The sequence below is a fragment of the Scyliorhinus torazame genome, chromosome 6, assembly GCF_047496885.1.
Source record: "Scyliorhinus torazame isolate Kashiwa2021f chromosome 6, sScyTor2.1, whole genome shotgun sequence".
NCBI classification, from domain to species: domain Eukaryota; kingdom Metazoa; phylum Chordata; class Chondrichthyes; order Carcharhiniformes; family Scyliorhinidae; genus Scyliorhinus; species Scyliorhinus torazame.
The window spans coordinates 152,995,480-153,013,871 of record NC_092712.1 but is presented as its reverse complement, the minus strand read 5'-3'; the positions used below and the strand labels follow the sequence as shown (position 1 = coordinate 153,013,871).

The 18,392-nt window shown below is 46.7% G+C and overlaps 1 protein-coding gene across 1 annotated transcript in view; it reads left to right on the top strand.

Annotated features, from left to right (window-relative positions):
- The window catches only part of erp44 (endoplasmic reticulum protein 44), a 212,428-nt gene that overhangs the window by 162,111 nt on the left and 31,925 nt on the right, over positions 1-18,392 (top strand). Inside the window, exon 5 of the mRNA XM_072508934.1 lies at positions 1,314-1,498. Coding sequence (XP_072365035.1) covers positions 1,314-1,498 — 185 coding nt within the window. The remainder of the gene's footprint in view (positions 1-1,313; positions 1,499-18,392) is intronic.

The following is an 18,392-nucleotide window of genomic DNA, read 5'->3' as shown; positions in this document are numbered from 1 at the left end:
CTGGTTAGTTTGTCTGAGTAGCTATAGCAGGATTAACAGGAGAGTCGAATCCAAGTAGGAGAATTGTTGACAGTTAAATAAACGTGTTAAAGCGATCTCCAAGTCTGAACCTTCCATTGTCAGAGTGCACACCAAGGAAGCAGCTTATGCTATGTTAGGAGCATAACAAAACCGTTACCTTTCTCCTTGCTGCTGAAATTGCTGAACAGGGGCTGTTTAGCACAGGGCTAAATCGCTGGCTTTGAAAGCAGACCAAGGCAGACCAGCAGCACGGTTCGATTCCCGTAACAGCCTCCCCGAACAGGCGCCGGAATGTGGCGACTAGGGGCTTTTCATAGTAACTTCATTTGAAGCCTACTTGTGACAATAAGCGATTTTCATTTCATTTTCATTTCAAATTGAAGTGCAGAACTCCACAAGCAGGCTGTACATGTTTGAGGCTTCACTTTTTATTATGCGTGAATGTTCGGATGCAATTCTTGTTTAAACATGAACGGCCAAGTTTTAGTAATGGTAACTTGGGTTGCTTTTGTCATTACTGTGTGAAAGACTTAATACCTGAACACATCTTTGATGTTGGAGAGGGCAGATTCTGGGATGTCACATTGCTCTGCTCAGGCTTTGGGGTCTTGATTCTGGGGTCTGTTGTAGACTCCTAAAGATTAACTAATCAGAAAAATCTGCAGTTCCATTATCATGCAACCACCAGGATGGTAGAAGGCAAATTAGATGGCTCTTTTTTTGTCCAGCAATTCATGTTTGTCAGGAATGAAAAATGGTTTATTTAACCTCCCCAAAAAATGAGGCTTTTGTCTTGATAGGGATAAGAATTTTCAGATTTAGGGAAAATTGTTCTTTTTTACCCCCTCAAAAGCATGAACTTGGAGAATTTTCCAAGAAAAAATAACGATCTACTTCCTTAATGCATTTATTTGCAAAGCATCACCAATGCCAGTTAAAGGCTACTGCATCTGCTAGCCTATTTTTAAAAAATATTGTCAGTTTGCATCTGTATTGCTTTTATGTCCCTAAACAATTTACAGAAATAATTTTAAAGCAGCCATTATCTGCTAGTCTATAGAGTGACTGAATCTTTAGAAGGAAATGTCTTTAAAATTTATTACAATTTGGGCAGAACTAAAGTGCGTTTGCCTTTTCATTAAATTATTTTGTTCTGCCTTTAGTTGAATTTGGTTTTTAATATCTGTTTCAGGTCTGGGAACCCATGTGCAGTTGTTGAAGCTACCTGAAGTCACTTGTACCTTAATTATTACTGCCTGTGCATTTAATATTATGATTTATTTTTTTTACAGCGGATATAGCACAAAGGTACCGAATTAGTAAGTATCCAACATTAAAATTATTCCGAAATGGGATGATGATGAAGAGGGAGTACAGAGGTCAAAGATCAGTGAGTGCACTTGCAGACTTCGTCAAGCAGCAGAAAAATGATCCTGTTCAAGAGATTTTGAATCTGAGCGAATTGGGAACAGTTGATGTAAGTCTACACATTGGACCCAGAAAGTTCAAGCAATTTATATGACCTGTTTTCAAAATCAAAGCATTGTCTGTGATGTAAGTTGTGATATATATGGAAAAGATTTTACTCATAATTTCATGAAAATCTAGGTATAATGTATGTCTCATGAAAACGATTTAAAATTAATGCCTTCAGAAGCATCAATTCCTGAGTGTTTTAAAAAAAAATCTCCTAACCATGTATGTGCATCTATTTCAGTAGAAACAAAAACAGAATGATAATACAGGGCAGTAATACTTATCAAAAAATGGTTTACTTATTTTTGCACTGAATAAACTATTCTAATGATATTTTCACATTCTCAATCCTACAGAAAATCTGCCATAGGCATTGTATCCAAAATAAATTAAAGAATATTTTTGTAATATTGGAAACCATGAAATGAAAGTTTTGTATGTCATAATTGTGTCTATTAATTAAAAGGAACTGCTTTTCTTTTATGTTGAAAATACAAAACAGCTAACTTGCATGTTCATTTGCATGCATAATACTTTAAACTAGTTGCACTAGTTGCACAAAGACTCTAGTGGAAAGAACAGAATGATTGGGGAGGGTATCGACAAGTCAGCTTTCCTGTCCTTATTGCAAATGCCGGATCTAATTTAATAATCTTTATTAGTGTCACAAGTAGGCTTACATTAACACTGCAATGAAGTTACTGTGAATATCAAACTGATTCAAGCAAACCTGAGATCTTTGCTTTGATCTCTAGGCTCTGCTAGTTAATTCACCTCATTTACCTGGGATCAGAGGAAGGGAGTATACAGACGTATGGTTTAAAATCCTATATTCCGAAATGACCTGTGGACCTGTACTCCTAGATCTCTCTGACTTTCAATACTTTGAGGGTTCTACCATTCACTGTAGATTCCCTACCTCCATTAGACCTTCCAAAATGCATTACCTCACATTTGTCCGCATTAAACTCCATCTGCCAACTCTCCGCCCAAGTCGCCAAACAATCTAAATCCTGCTGTATCCTCTGACAGTCCTCATCGCTATCCGCAATTCCACCAACCTTTGTGTCGTCTGCAAACTTACTAATCAGACCAGTTACATTTTCTTCCAAATCATTTATATATACTACGAACAGCAAACGTCTCCGCATTGATCCCTGCGGAACACCATTAGTCACAGCCCTTCAATTAGAAAAGCACCCTTCCATTGCTACTCTCTGCCTTCTATGACCTAGCCAGTTCTGTATCCACCTTGCCAGCTCAACCCTGATCCCGTGTGACTTCACCTTTTGTACCAGTCTACCATGAGGGACCTTGTCAAAGGCCTCACTGAAGTCCATATAGACAACATTCACTGCCCTACCTGCATCAATCATCTTTGTGACCTCTTCGAAAAACTCTATCAAGTTAGTGAGACACAACCTCCCTTTCACAAAACCATGCTGCCTCTCACTAATACATCCATTTGCTTCCAAATGGGAGTAGATCCTGTTTCGAAGAATTCTCTCCAGTAATTTCCCTACCACTGAAGTAAGGCTCACCGGCCTGTAATTCCCTGGATTATCCTTGCTACCTTTCTTAAACAAAGGAACAACATTGGTTATTCTAGTGTCCTCCGGGACATCACCTGAAGACAGTGAGGATCCAAAGATTTATGTCAAGGCCTCGGCAATTTCCTCTCTAGCCTCCTTCAGTATTCTGGGGTAGATCTCATCAGGCCCTGGGGACTTATCTACCGTAATATTTTTCAAGACGCCCAACACCTCGTCTTTTTGGATCTCAATGTGACCCAGGCTATCTACACACCCTTCTCCAGGTTCAACATCCACCAATTCCTTCTCTTTAGTGAACACTGATGCAAAGTATTCATTTAGTACCTCGCCCATTTCCTCTGGCTCCACACATAGATTGCCTATCCTTCAGTGGGCCAACCCTTTCCCTGAACCCTCTTGCTTTTTATGTACGTGTAAAAAGCCTTGGGATTTTCCTTAACCCTATTTGCCAATGACTTTTCGTGACCCCTTCTAGCCCTCCTGACTCCTTGCTTAAGTTCCTTCCTACTTTCCTTACATCCCACACAGGCTTCGTCTGTTCCCAGCCTTCTAGCCCTGACAAATGCCTCCTTTTTCTTTTTGACGAGGCCTACAATATCTCTCGTTATCCAAGGTTCCCGAAATTTGCCGTATTTATCCTTCCTCACAGGAACATGCCGGTCCTGAATTCCTTTCAGCAAACAACCAACAAACAGTAAACGGTAACGAATACAATGCCAATCCCCTTATCAACAACAACGATCCCATCCTCCCACCACCCCCCAAACAATGGCCCGCATGACAGTATAAGCATCAAATAAAACTAAACCTCCCAAGGAGGAAAAAAGAAAAAGGAATCAGGAATCGCCCCTGGTCACCATTGACATATATAGTCCAACCCCCCCCCCAATCTTCAATGCCATCCAATCCCCTAAAGAGTACAGTGAATGGCGGCCATGAATTGTAGACACCCCCCACCTCCCCCCCCAGACTCCTCCCCTCCACTTCCTCTTGTAAACTACTCCCCCCAACCTCAGTTCCTTCCCCCAACTTTCACCTGGCTAGACTAATCGAAACCTGTTCTACCAGGCTCCGATGGCCGCAGCCCCCCCCCCACACCTCACTCCCGTGGAGGCCCCCACGCGGGTCTCCTTCCCCCTTGCCCGGTCCCAGGAAAACCAAGAAATCTCCTATAGCACACAACCCCAGCATACACACCCAAGCCCCAAAGAACCATCATTGCAAATGAAAGTCTCAACTCCTCCCTTGTCCAAACATACAGCATTGACTCATTTAGTACATACACCAACATGCAGTGAAAAAATATGTTACATGAGGCTACATCGGTCCACGACCCGCTCTCAGTCCCATTTCTCAATTCTGCCACAGTCCTTCTGCCTTCGCAAACTCTTCCGCCGTCCCAAAATAAAAGTCCTTGGATTTGTAGGTGACCCTCAACTTAGCTGGATATACTATGCCGCACTGCACCTTGCTGATGTACAGTGCCTTCTTCACCCGGCTGAAGGCAGCCCGCCTCCTTGCCAGCTCCACCGTAAAGTCCTGATATATGCGAATACCAGCTGCAGCCCATTGCACCACCCACTTCTGCTTTGCCCAGCTCAAGCCCTTCTCCTTCACGCTGTACCTACGGAAACACACAGTTACTACTCTTGGCGGCTCACTAGCCTTTGGTATAGGCCTCCACAATCGATGAGCCCGATCCAGTTCGTAGCGAGAGAGATCGTCCCCCTCCCCCAAAAGCTCCACCAACATCGGGGCAAAATACTCCGTCGGCCTCGGGCCTTCCACCCCTTCGGGCAGACCCACAATCCTCAGATTCTGCCGCCTGGATCTGTTTTCCAGGTCTTCCATTTTGGCTCGCAGACTCTTGTTTGTCTCTGTCACCTTCCGCAACTCCTTCTTCATTGAGGTGAGTTCACTGTATCATCACTGTGCTGCGATAATACCTTTTGCACTTCCTTCAGTGTCTCACCTTGCTCCCACACCTCCACCGCCGCGCTTGATACCGCCGCCCTCACCGGGGCAATTGCCTCCTCCACCAGCACTTTCAATACCGCCCCCACCTCCTTCTTCATCGCTTCCATGTGATTTGTGAACTGTTTTTCAAGTTCCACAACCATCACTTTGGTCATTTCTTCTGCTGTGAAAAATGCGGCCTTCCCCGGTGCTCCAACCTCTGTTTTCCTTACAGTTCCTGCGCTGACTTTTCCACTCACCGGTGGACTTTCATTAACCCCTTTTTCACGGCCGTTTTTTTCCCAAGCTTGGACATTTCTCCTCCCTGTGCCTTCCTACAGTTTTTTCAGCCTCCGTTGCCCCTGAGACCGGGCGTTAAAATCCCAAAATTTCTATTCCCGAGTGGGAGCCCTCCGGCGTGCGGCTGCCTCCCGCCCGCCGTCACCGGAAGTCCCCAATCCTACATGCTTTTTAACAACTTTGTCAATTTGTTCTACTACCTTCAACGATTTGTGTATGTACACCTTCATGGCCGTTGATAGTTTTTCATTGGGTTATTGCTGCTTACACTCATTCTTCTGATCAAAATGTATTACTTCACCCTTCTTTGCATTCGATTTCATTTGTTATGTGTGCTGATTAACTAGTGTATGTTCTCCTAAAGTCTTTTACAATCCTCATTATTCACTAAACTTCTGAATTAAGTCATCTGCAAACTTTGAAATTATGCCCTGAGAAAGAGAAAGCGAGAGAGAGCGAGCCTCCCCCGGCAGAGAGAGAGAGAGAGCTCCCCTGGCAGAGAGAGAGAGGGAGAGAGAGCTCCCCTGGTGCAGAGCGAGAGAGAGAGAGAGAGCTCCCCCGGCAGAGAGAGAAAGAGAGCCGCCCCCGGCAGAGAGAGAAAGAGAGCCGCCCCCGGCAAAGAAAGAGAGAGAAAGAGCCTCCCCCGGCAGAGAGAGTGCCTCTCCCGGCAGAGAGAGCCTCCCCCGGCAGAGAAAGAGAGCCTCCCCGGCAGAGTGACAGAGAAAGAGAGCCACCCCCGGCAGAGAGAGAGAGAGAGAAAGGGAGCCGCCCCCGGCAGAGAGAAAGAGAGCCGCCCCGGCAGAGAGAGCGAGAGAGAGCCGCCCCCGGCAGAGAGAGCGAGAGAGAGCCGCCCCCGGCAGAGAGAAAGAGAGCCGCCCCCGGCAGAGAGAGAGCTCCTCTGGCAGAGGGAGAGAGAGCCGCCCCTGGCAGAGAGAGCGAGAGAGAGCCGCCCCCGGCAGAGAGATAGACTCCCCCACCCCCGGCAGAGAGAGAGAGAGAAAGAGCCTCCCGGCAGAGAGTGTGCCTCTCCCGGCAGAGAGAGAGAGAGCCTCCCCCAGCAGAGAGAGAGAAAGAGAGCCTCCCCGGCAGAGAGAGAGAAAGAGAGCCTCCCTCGGCAGTGCGAGAGAGAGCCGCCCCCGGCAGAGAGAGAGAGAGAGAGAGAGCTCCCCCAGCAGAGAGAGAGAGAGAGCCTCCCTGGCACAGAGAGAGAGAGAGAGAGCTCCCCTGGTAGAGAAAGAGAGAGCCTCCCCCCGGCTGAGAGAGAGGGAGAGAGAGCCTCCCCCGGCTGAGAGAGAAGGAGAGAGAGCCTCCCCCGGCAGAGAGAGAGAGAGAGAGAGAGAGAGCCTCCCCCAGCAGAGAGAAAGAGAGAGCCTCCCCCGGCAGAGAGAGAGAGCCTCCCCGGCCGAGAGAGAGAGCCTCCCCGGCCGAGAGAGAGAGCCTCCCCGGCCGAGAGAGAGAGCCTCCCCGGCCGAGAGAGAGAGCCTCCCCGGCCGAGAGAGAGAGCCTCCCCGGCCGAGAGAGAGAGCCTCCCCGGCCGAGAGAGAGAGCCTCGCCGGCCGAGAGGGAGAGCCTCGCCGGCCGAGAGGGAGAGCCTCGCCGGCCGAGAGGGAGAGCCTCGCCGGCCGAGAGGGAGAGCCTCGCCGGCCGAGAGGGAGAGCCTCGCCGGCCGAGAGGGAGAGCCTCGCCGGCCGAGAGGGAGAGCCTCGCCGGCCGAGAGGGAGAGCCTCGCCGGCCGAGAGGGAGAGCCTCGCCGGCCGAGAGGGAGAGCCTCGCCGGCCGAGAGGGAGAGCCTCGCCGGCCGAGAGGGAGAGCCTCGCCGGCCGAGAGGGAGAGCCTCCCCGGCCGAGAGGGAGAGCCTCCCCGGCCGAGAGGGAGAGCCTCCCCGGCCGAGAGGGAGAGCCTCCCCGGCCGAGAGGGAGAGCCTCCCCGGCCGAGAGGGAGAGCCTCCCCGGCCGAGAGGGAGAGCCTCCCCGGCCGAGAGGGAGAGCCTCCCCGGCCGAGAGGGAGAGCCTCCCCGGCCGAGAGGGAGAGCCTCCCCGGCCGAGAGGGAGAGCCTCCCCGGCCGAGAGGGAGAGCCTCCCCGGCCGAGAGGGAGAGCCTCCCCGGCCGAGAGGGAGAGCCTCCCCGGCCGAGAGGGAGAGCCTCCCCGGCCGAGAGGGAGAGCCTCCCCGGCCGAGAGGGAGAGCCTCCCCGGCCGAGAGGGAGAGCCTCCCCGGCCGAGAGGGAGTGCCTCCCCGGCCGAGAGAGAGGGAGAGAGAGAACGCCTCCCCCGGCAGAGAGAGAGAGTGTCTCCCCCAGCAGAGAGAGAGAGAGAGAGCCTCCCTGGCCGAGAGAGAGGGCCTCCCCGGCGGAGAGAGAGAGCGAGCCCCCCCGGGCCGAGAGAGAAAGAGAGCCGCCCCCGGCAGAGAGAGAAAGAGAGCCGCCCCCGACAGAGAGCCGCCCCCGGAAGAGAGAGAGAAAGCGAGCCGTCCCCGGCAGAGAGAGAGAAAGAGAGCCGCCCCCGAGAGAGAGAGAGAGAGAGAGAGAGAGAGAGAGAGAGTCGCCTCCGGCAGAGAGAGAGAGAGAGAGACTCCCCCACCCCCGGCAGAGAGATAAAGAGAGAGCCCCCCCCCCCCCGGGAGAGAGAGAGAGAGAGAGACTTCCCCAGCGGAGAGAGAGCACCCACCCAGAAAGTCCCATCTGGGGGGGTGCCCAGCCACCAGACCTCTCTATCCGGTCACCCGCTCAAATTGACGGCCTGGTAATGGGATTGTGATGGAATCCCTTTCAATCCCTGCCTTGCATAAATTTGTATCGCAAGGTATAGCGAATCACCTCAGATTTGTGTTCCCAGCATGAGCGCAAATCAAAGCAGATTCATCCCCGGCGAGAGAACATAGTCTTCTAAACAGAGAATTCCGGCTGATCTATTTCTGTCAGCCTGAAAAAGAGTTGATCACTACTCCCTGCTTTTTGTCCCTCCGCCAATTTTGTATCCACACTGTCATTGTATCTTTAATCCCTTGACCTTTAAATTTTTTAAGAAGTAAATTTTTTGGTATTTTATCAAACTCCTATTGGAAGTTCATAGCCACAACATTAACCACAATATCCGCATCAACGTTCGCCGTTAAATAACTGCTGCAGTGAGAGAATTTATTTTTCTGAATAACTGGATGGAGAATGGAAGGAGGAAGAATCCCCCCTGAAGAATATGAGTAACAGCTAGTTGGTGTAACCACTTTATAGGATAAAATGGTCTAAAATTGCAGCCAAAGACTTGCTCAGACTACTAAAAGACCTTGATTCCAAAATTACCAGTTTCCAACAATTCTTCGTCAGACAACAGCAAAGTCCCAACATGTCACATCGGCGACATGGATGAAACGCCTCTGAATTTCTGTATGTCCAACAGCCAAACCGTGAGTGGAAAGGTTTGAAATCAGCTCGACTGAAAGCCACAGGACACGAGAAGACGAGATTCACAGTGGTATTAGCCTGCATGGCCAATGGGACAAACATAAAGTCAGAAGTAACTTTCAAACGTAAAACCATGCTGAAAGTCAAGTTCCTTGAAGGAGTTTTTGTGCACGTCTATTACAACAGTTGGATGAATGAGGATGGAGTGAAGTTGTGGATTGATAACCTGTGGAATAGACCTTGATGACTTTTGCAAGGAATGAAGCAGACGAGTGTGGGACAGGTCCGGATCCTATATAACCAATGAGATCAAAAGGTATCTGCAAAGAAATAGCACCCAAATTGCAGATAAATCAGGGGGTCTAAAATCTATGGTGCAACCATTCTGATGTGTGTCTCAACAAGCCATTCAAGGATCACGTTCCCACCAAATGAAATTGGTGTTTGATTGACAGGAAAAACCTTTGAGTAGAAATATGCATTCTGCCCTGCTTGATATATTGTGTTTCTGTCATCAAATCATGGAATGCTGTTAATGCACAAATCGTCATCAGCTCATTGGAAAATACGGGACTTCTAATTCAGTGGTTGGAGGGGAAGATGATTTGTTTTGGAGGGATGATTCTGAAACCTGAAAGGTCAAATTTGATCCATAATGGGCCCTTAGATAATGCCATTGCCAATAACTCAATGAATTTAATTAACGCTTTGCATCAGATGCTGAAAGCAATAATTTGACTTTTTAAAAATGGTTTGATTGTGAATGAAGGTATACTAGTAGCTCAATAAAACATCCCATTGATATAATTCGAACTGCTGATATTTTCAAAATGGCAACCACCTACACCAACACTGGCGATTCACATTTTATACGCCCCACATAAATTGATCCCTGTTCTTGGAAGGATTTTCCAATGATTCAAAGGCTGACTTGTACGTTGCAATCTGTGGCGTTCGAGGGGAGGCGATGGCATAGTGGTATTGTCGCTGGACTCGTAACACAGAGACTCGGTAATGATCTGGGGACCCGGGTTCGAATCCCATGGCAGGTGGAGGAATTTAAACTAAATAAAATATCTGGAATTAAATATCAATGGTGACAATTAAACCATTGTCAATTGTCGTTAAAAACCCATCTCATTCACAAATGTCCTCTTAAAGAAGGAATCCTTACCTGATCTAGCCTACATGTGGCTCCAGATCCACAGCAATGTGATTGACTCTGAAATGGCCCAGCAAGCCACTCAGTTGTATTCGACCGTGACGGAAACACAAAAAAGGAATTAAACCGGACAGAGCATCCCAGTATCAACCGAGGCATGACAACAGCAAACCCATCCCTGTCGACCCTTCAAAGTTCTCCTTACTAACGTCTGGAGAGCCATCTCACAGACTAGTCAAGCAACAGCCAGACTCTCAGAATCATACTGTGCAATGTCCCAGACACCACTATCACCAATCCTGGGTATGTCCTGCCTCACCGGCAAGACAGACCCAACAGAGGTGGCGGCGGCTCAGTGGGATACAGTCGAGAGGGAGTTGCCCTGGGACACCTTATCATCAACTCTGAACCCCATGAAGTATCATGGCTTTAGGTTAAACACATACTGATTGCCACATACCGTCCACCATCGGCTGATGAATCAGTACTACTCCATGATGAACACCACTTGGAGGAAGCACTGAGGGTAGCAGAATATACTCTGGGTGGGGTCTTCAATGTCCATCACCAAGTGGTACCACCACAGACCGAGCGGCTGGGTCCTAAAGGACATAGTTGCTAGACTGGGACTGCAGCAGGCAGTGAAGGAACCAACAAGAGGGAAAAACATAACTTGACCTCACCCTCACCAACCTACCTACTGCAGATGCATCTGTCCATGACTGTATTGATAGAAGTGACCACCGCACAATCCTTGTGGAGACAAATTCCCGTCTTCACAATGAGGATACCATCCAGTGTGTGGTGTGGCACTACCACCATGCTAAATGGGATAGACTTCGAACAGATCCAGCAACTCGAGACTGGGGATCCATGAGGAGCTGTGGACCATCAGCATCAGAATTGTATTCAACCACAATTTGCAAGCTCATGGCCCGGCATATCTCCCACTCTACCATTACCACCAAGCAAGGGGATCAACCCTGTTTTATTGAACAGTGCAGGAGAGCATGCCTGAAGCAACACCAGGCATACCTAAAAATGAGATGTCAACCTGGGTGAAGCTACAACCCAAGACTACTGTATGCCAAACAGCATAGGCAGCAAGTAATAAACCGAGCTAAGCGATTGTACAATGAACGCATCAGATCTAACATCTGCAGGCCTGTCACATCCAGCCGTGTATGGCGGTGGTCAGTTAAACAACTCACTGGAGGTGGAGGCTCCACAAATATCCCCATCCTCAATGATGGAGGAGTCCAGCACATCTATGCAAAAGGCAAGGCTGAGACATTCGCAACAATCTTCAGTCAGAAGGGCCGAGTGGATGATCCGTCTTGATCTCCTCTGGAGGTTCCCAGCGTCACAGATGTCAGTCTTCAGCCAATACAATTCACTCTACATGATATTAAGAAATGGCTGAAGGCACTGGACACTGCAAAGGCTATGGGCCCTGACAATATTCCAGCAATAGTATTAAAGAGATTCCCCTCCAAATCACTCACCTCCCTGACTCCTTCACTGTTTCTGGGTCAAAATCCTGGAATTCCCTCCCTAATTGCACTGTGGGTGTACCTACACCTCTGGGACTGCAGCGGTTCAAGAAGGCAGGTCACCACCACCTCCTGAAGAGCAACTAGGGATGGCCAATAAATGCTGGCCTAACCAGAGACACCCACATCCCGTAAATGATTTAAAAATATATATATTTAACGCTAATTCTCTGGGTTTTCTTTGAAGAAGTAACATGTGCTGTTGATAAAAGGGAACCAGTGGATATACTGTACTTGGATTTCCAGAGTCATTTGATAAGGTGCCACATCAAAGGTTATTGCAGAAGATAGAAGTTCATGCTGTAGGGCGTAACGTATTTGCATGACGAGAAGCTTAGCTAGCTAACAGGAAAACGAGTAAGCATAAGTAGGTCATTTTCTGGTTGGCACGATTGTGACAGGTGCTGGGGCCTCAACCTTTTACAAAAATTTGACTTGGATGAAGGGACCAATGGTTATTTTGCTAGATTTGGTGATGACACAAAGATAGATCGGAAAATAAATTGTGAAGATTACATTAGGAGGCTACAAAGGGCTATAAATAGGTTAAGTGAGTGGGCAAAGATCTGGCAAATGGAATATGTTGTGAGAAAATGTGAAATTGTCCATTTTGGCAGGAGGAATAAAAATAGAATTTTATGTAAATGGTGAGAGATTTCAGAACTCTGTAGAGTGATCTGTGTGTCCTAGTACATGAATCACAAAAGGTTAGTGTGTGGGTACAGCAAGTAGTTAGGAAAGCTGATAGAATTTTTAATCATGTATTGCAAAGGGAGGTTATGCTTCAGTTAGGTATTGGTGAGACCACATCTGGAGTACAGTGTACAGCATTGGACACCTGGGGCGAGATTCTCCGACCCCCGCCGGGTCGGAGAATCGCCGGGGGCTGGCGTGAATCCCGCCCCCGCCGGTTGCCGAATTCTCCGGCACCGGATATTTGGCGGGGGTGGGAATCGTGCAGTTGGCGGCGCCCCCCCCCCCCCCCCCCCCGGCGATTCTCCGGCCCGCGATGGGCCAAAGTCCCGCTGCTGGAATGCCTGTCCCGCCGGCGAGAATCAAACCACCTCTCTTACCGGCGGGTCAAGGCGGCGCGGGCGGGCTCCGGGGTCCTGGGGGGGGCGCGGGGCGATCTGGCCCCAGGGGGTGCCCCCACAGTGGCCTGGCCCACGATTGGGGCCCACCGATCCGCGGGCGGGCCTGTGCCGTGGGGCACTCTTTTTCTTCCGCCTTCGCCATGGTCTCCACTATGGCGGAAGAGGAGACCCCCTCCACTGCGCATGCGCGGGGATGCCATGAGTGCCCGCTGACGCTCCCGCGCATGCGGGGCACCAAATGCCTTTCCCGCCAGCTGGCAGGGCGGGAATCAGTCCGGCGCGGGCCTAGCCCCTCAAGGTGAGGGCTCAGCTCCTCAAGATGCGGAGAATTCCGCACCTTTGGGGCGGCGCGATGCCGGACTGATACGTACTGTTTTTGGCGCCGGTCGGCAGGCATCGCGCCGATTGCGGAGAATCCCGCCCCTTATTTAAGGGAAGATGTAAATGTTTACTAGACCAAGACCTGGATTGGGTGTGAGGAAAGGTTGGACAGGTATTTGCTGGAGTTTGGAAAAGAAAGAATTCACTTGATTGAAACATAGATCCTGAGGGTTTTTGACTGTGCGAATGTGGATAGAATGCTTCCTCTAGTGGGAAAATTCTAGGACTAGGAATCACTGTTTTAAAAATTGGGAGTCACCCATTTAAGACCAAGATGACAAGAAATATTTTGTCTTGAGGATCAGGAGTCTCTGGAACTCTCTTCCTCAAAAGGTGATCACAGTAAGAAGTTTTACAACACCAGGTTAAAGTCCAACAGGTTTGTTTCGATGTCACTAGCTTTCGGAGCGCTGCTCCTTCCTCAGGTGAATGAAGAGGTATGTTCCAGAAACATGTATATAGACAAATTCAAAGACGCCAGACAATGCTTGGAATGTGAGCATTAGCAGGTGATTAAATCTTTACAGATCCAGAGATGGGGTAACCCCAGGTTAAAGAGGTGTGAATTGTGTCAAGCCTGGTCAGTTGGTAGGATTTCGCAGGCCAGATGGCGGGGGATGAATGTAATGCGACATGAATCCCAGGTCCCTGTTGAGGCCGCACTCATGTGTGCGGAACTTGGTTATAAGCTTCTGCTCGGCGATTCTGCATTGTCGCTGTAAAACTTCTTACTGTGCTCATCCCAGTCCAACGCCGGCATCTCCACATCAAAAGGTGATGGAAGCAGAGTCTTTGAATATTTTTAAGCCAGAGGTAGGTAGATTATTGATGAGCAAGGGGATTGAAAGGTTTTCGGGAGTAGGCGGGAATGTGAAGTTGAGGTTATAGTAAGATCAGCCCTGATCTTATTGAATGACTGTGCAGCTCGAGGGGCTGAGTGGCCTACTCCTAATTCGTCTGTTCTAAAATTTATGTTGCACTCCTAACTTTTTAGTTATTGCTGTACGTACGAGAGATCAGTGGATTAGCACCTTACGGTATGATTTGTTTTAACTATATAGTAAATTGTGAATTGTTATTTGGAATCTTGGTCGGGTTCCATTTCCTTATTAGCAAATTATTTTTTTTGCTAAATAGTGTTAACCACTGTAGTAATACACCATCTGCTACATGCGCACATACTTATAACACCCTATAGCGTGAGACTCTTTTAATCCTCATATATTTAAGAAGCAATTATTTATTGAATTCTGTTGGTGTATTGTTAATTTTATTGTGCTTTTATGTTATAATGAGGGTCAGTAACGATGTAGTGCCAAATTTCCTACTTTTACACTGACAATGTACTCAATAACTTAAGACTGACAACCGTAAAGGCACAGCTGTTGCCAGGATCAGCTGACACAGGCGGATGTGGTGTTTGAGCCTGAAGAGAGAGTCTCATTAGCAATTTCAGCAGCTGGGAATTTCTCTTTGCAGTAATTTGATTTCTTGTTTTGCCATTCTGCCTGCACAGACCTGAATTTGCCTCTCACTGTATCTCACCAGGTCAGAGCACTAGCTGAGTTTTGCCACCCATAAACCCTCCCCCTCCCATTGTTCCTTCCTTCAATACTGCCGCCACCTACAATTATGGCTTCACAAGAACAAAATCTAGCCACGACTCCATAGCCACTGTCTTCTCCTCGGCCTCCCCTGGAAAGTGGCATTTCTCACTCAAGACCAGCTGCCTACTGGTCTGTTACTCACTCTGCCACATCCTCAATAGCATTATCAGTTGTCCCAGTTGAAAATATCGAAGTTGGTGCTTGGGAGGGTAGAAGCAAAATGACATTGCGATAAGTTGGATATTGCTTGGGCCATAGAGCATTAAGCAGGAGTTCTATGCAGGAACTCATCAGTGGACTTGAGTCTGACTTCTTTCTCTCCCTCATCATTGTTTGCAGGAATATTCTAGTGTCTCGATTCTTGCCTCTCCTTTGTCCTTTTTAATGTGGATGTATAGAAAAGAACCATGGAAGCTAAGAATAGATAAAATTGCACCCCTGGGACTAAGGAATCAGAGAAGGAAATTCAAGCTTGTATCTATGAAATGCTTTCAGGGAGCCATGGTGCACAGATAGTGTTTAGTCATTAACCTAGTGTGAGAAATGTGCTCCTTACCTTCTCTTCTCTCAAAGCTAGAGCAGTGTGGCTGACTATGAGCTCCTTTGGCTGCCTTTTTGCAGCACATGAGGTGCTTAGGCATTCCCTGTCTAGTGGCTTCCCTCCATTGGGAATTCTGCATCCTTCCCTGGCAAATATTTGAAGGGATGGATAGCAGTTGAATATGTGACAAATGGTAAGAATGAACAGAAGTAAGAGATGTAAGGATATAAACGTATGTTTGTACCAGTAATTGCCATTAACAAAAATAAATAACCATCGTGAATGCTTTGTGAAGTCATTTGTACAAGTGTTTCTCTTTGGAGGATGAAGAGTTACTGTGACTCTGGAAGAGGACACTTGGTCTGTGACGCTTTGGCAGATCTTATTCGGTAACTAAATTTCTTGGGCATTGGTCTGCAGTCCTTTGGTCAAGAGACTTAGCAGTCAATGATCGTGTCATATCTTCCCCCATCAATTTATATCTACTCATACTGTTTTTCTGAAAGAGGACTTGCAACCTGAATCAGTGAAATGATGACATCATCTTGTGAATCTTTACCATGTCCTGTTGCCTTATTTGACAGAGTACCAGCTGGAGTAGACATTTGTGAAAGAATCAGAAAATGATTGCTGAGACAGGCAATGAAGTTATCTGGGAGTTGAATGAGCAAAGCATTGTTTTTGTTCATTACCTGTTCAAACTATTTTTTAAGGTTTCGTCCTAATTTCTAAACCTTCCTTAAGAACATAAGAAATAACAGTAGGAGTCGACCAAACAGTCTGTCAAGCCTGCTTCGCCATTCAGTATGATCATAGCTGATCTTGGGCTTCAACTCCACTTTCCTGCCTGCTCACCATAACCCTTGATTCCCTTAAAAGACTAAAATTCTATCTCATCCTTAAATGTGACTGCAAATCCATAACTATATGGGGTAGTGTTCCAAAGATTCACAAAACTTTGAGTGAAGACATTTCTCTTCATCTCAGCCCCATCTGTTGGTCCCTTACGCTGAAACTGTGCCCCCTTATTCTAGATTCCCCAGTCATGGGGAGATGGTGGTGTAATGGTGATGCTACTGGACTAGTGCTCCAGAGGCCCAGGCTAATGAGCCAGAGGTTCAAATCCCACAACGGACCTGGTGGAATTTAAATTCAATTATTAAATCTGGAATTGAGAAGCTAGTCTTAGTAATGGCGACCATGACAACTGTTATCGATTTGTTTTTACAAATGTCCTTTAGCGAAGAAAATCTGCTTTCCTTACCCAGTCTGGCCTCCATGTGACTCCAGACCCAACGTAATGTAGCTGACCCTTGACTGCACTCTGAAATGGCAATTAGGGATGCGCAACAAATATTGGCCTGCCAGCGATGCCTACATTCCATGAAAGAATGAAAAGCCAGTATCTACCATGTCAAGCCTCTCACAATCTTGAATGTTTCAATGAGATTACCTCATTTTTATGAACTCAAGAGCAATCCAGAGAACCTTTGTTGTATTACCTCCAATGCAAGTATATCCTTGGAACTGCACACCATATTCTTGGTGTGGTCTCAGCAAAACCATATACAACTGTATTTTTTATTCCTGCACTCCAATCCCCTTGCAATAAAGGCCAACATGCCATTTGCCTTCCTAATTTCTTAGTGTACCTGTGATCTAACTTCTTCTTTATGAAAACACAAGGCAGTCTGAACATCAACATTTAAAAGTTTCATGCCTTAGAAAAAATATTCTACTTTTCTATTCTTATGACCAAAATGAATAACCTCACACTTCCCACCTTGTTGCCACTCACCTAACATATCTACATCTCTTTGCAGCCTCCTCACACTTTCCATTTCTACCTAGTTTTGTAGCACCAACAAAACTGGATACATTACTCTTTGTCTCTTCATTTAAGTCATTAATATCAGTTGTAAATAGCGAAAACCCCAGCACTGATCCTTGTAGTACTCCACAAATCACAGCCTGCCAAAAATGACCCTGTTATCCATATATGCTTCCTGTCCATTAACCAATCCACTTTCCATACGAATGTATCACACCTGACTCTGTAAACCCTTGCCTTGTGTATTAACTGTTTGTGTGGTGCCTTGATGTATCCTACATCTACTGTTTCCCCTTTATCTATCCCACCAGTTACATTCTCAAAAAACTAACAGCTGAGTTACCTTTGCTAACTTACAATCTGCTGAGACCATTCCAGAACCTAGAGAATTAAAAAAATTTATAGCCAGCACATCCACTATCTCTGCAGCTATTTCATTTTGACCTGAGGATATCGACCATCAAGTCTTGGAGATTTGTCAGAGTTTAGTCCTTTGAGCTTCTCCAATATGCTCTGCTGATATTCGTTACCTTAATTTCTTCACTCTTGTTAGTCCCTAGGTTACCTTTTATTTCTATTATGAATGTCGCCTACTGTGAAAAGACAAAATATTTGTCCAATGTATCTGCATTTCCTCATTCCCGTGATAATTTCTCCGATGTCTCTTTCCAAAGGAATGATATTTATTTTATCTATTTTCTTTTTATATACGTGGAAAAGCTCTAACAATCTATTTTTATATTCCTGGCTGGTTTACTCTTTTCCCCCCTTTTCACCTGTTATAAATGAAATTCACACCAATCACTGTGCCAATGGATATGCAAATACACTGACCCAGCAAAACCCCTGCTTAAATATCTCTTCAGGCCGCTGGTGGACATGAATATTTACCATTTTAGTCAAAGCGATGAAATTGAAGTTCACCTACGTGGTGTCAAATTCTTCTGCCAAATATTAAGCATTTTTTAAATTATTCCAGCTTGTTCTTTGTATTGGAAAATTGCAAAAGTGTCCTTTTGCAACCAAATCATTTTAATTTAGCTGCAGACCACACTGAATTTTTTAGGTTGAGAATTGAACCTTGGGGAAAATGATTGGCACTTTACTACAACTGCACAAGGTTTGGGTTTGAGACACTTCTAGCCATGACCACCTTTTGAAAACAGAAACAATAAAAGTAAGTATTCTGAAGTGTTAAGAACCAGCATGCCAGTTAATCCCTTAGAATCAATTTATTAAAATCTTGTTGTCAACCCCCGCCCGCCGCATTTTGTTTCTGTCCAGTGAGATGCGGCAATATTTAAACTGTGCTGACTGCCAATCTTTTGTCATGGCGGAGATTTGATCTGTTGAACTTGATTAATATGTCAGGAGTTTCAAATATCCATCAAGACATTTCTTGAAAAGTGAGACCAGAGATCACTGTGCTCTGAATATACTGCTCTGTTTAAATTACCCTTCCTTTTTCGCGATGCGCAGATTTTATGTGGTATTCCAATCGCCATTTAACAATAGGAA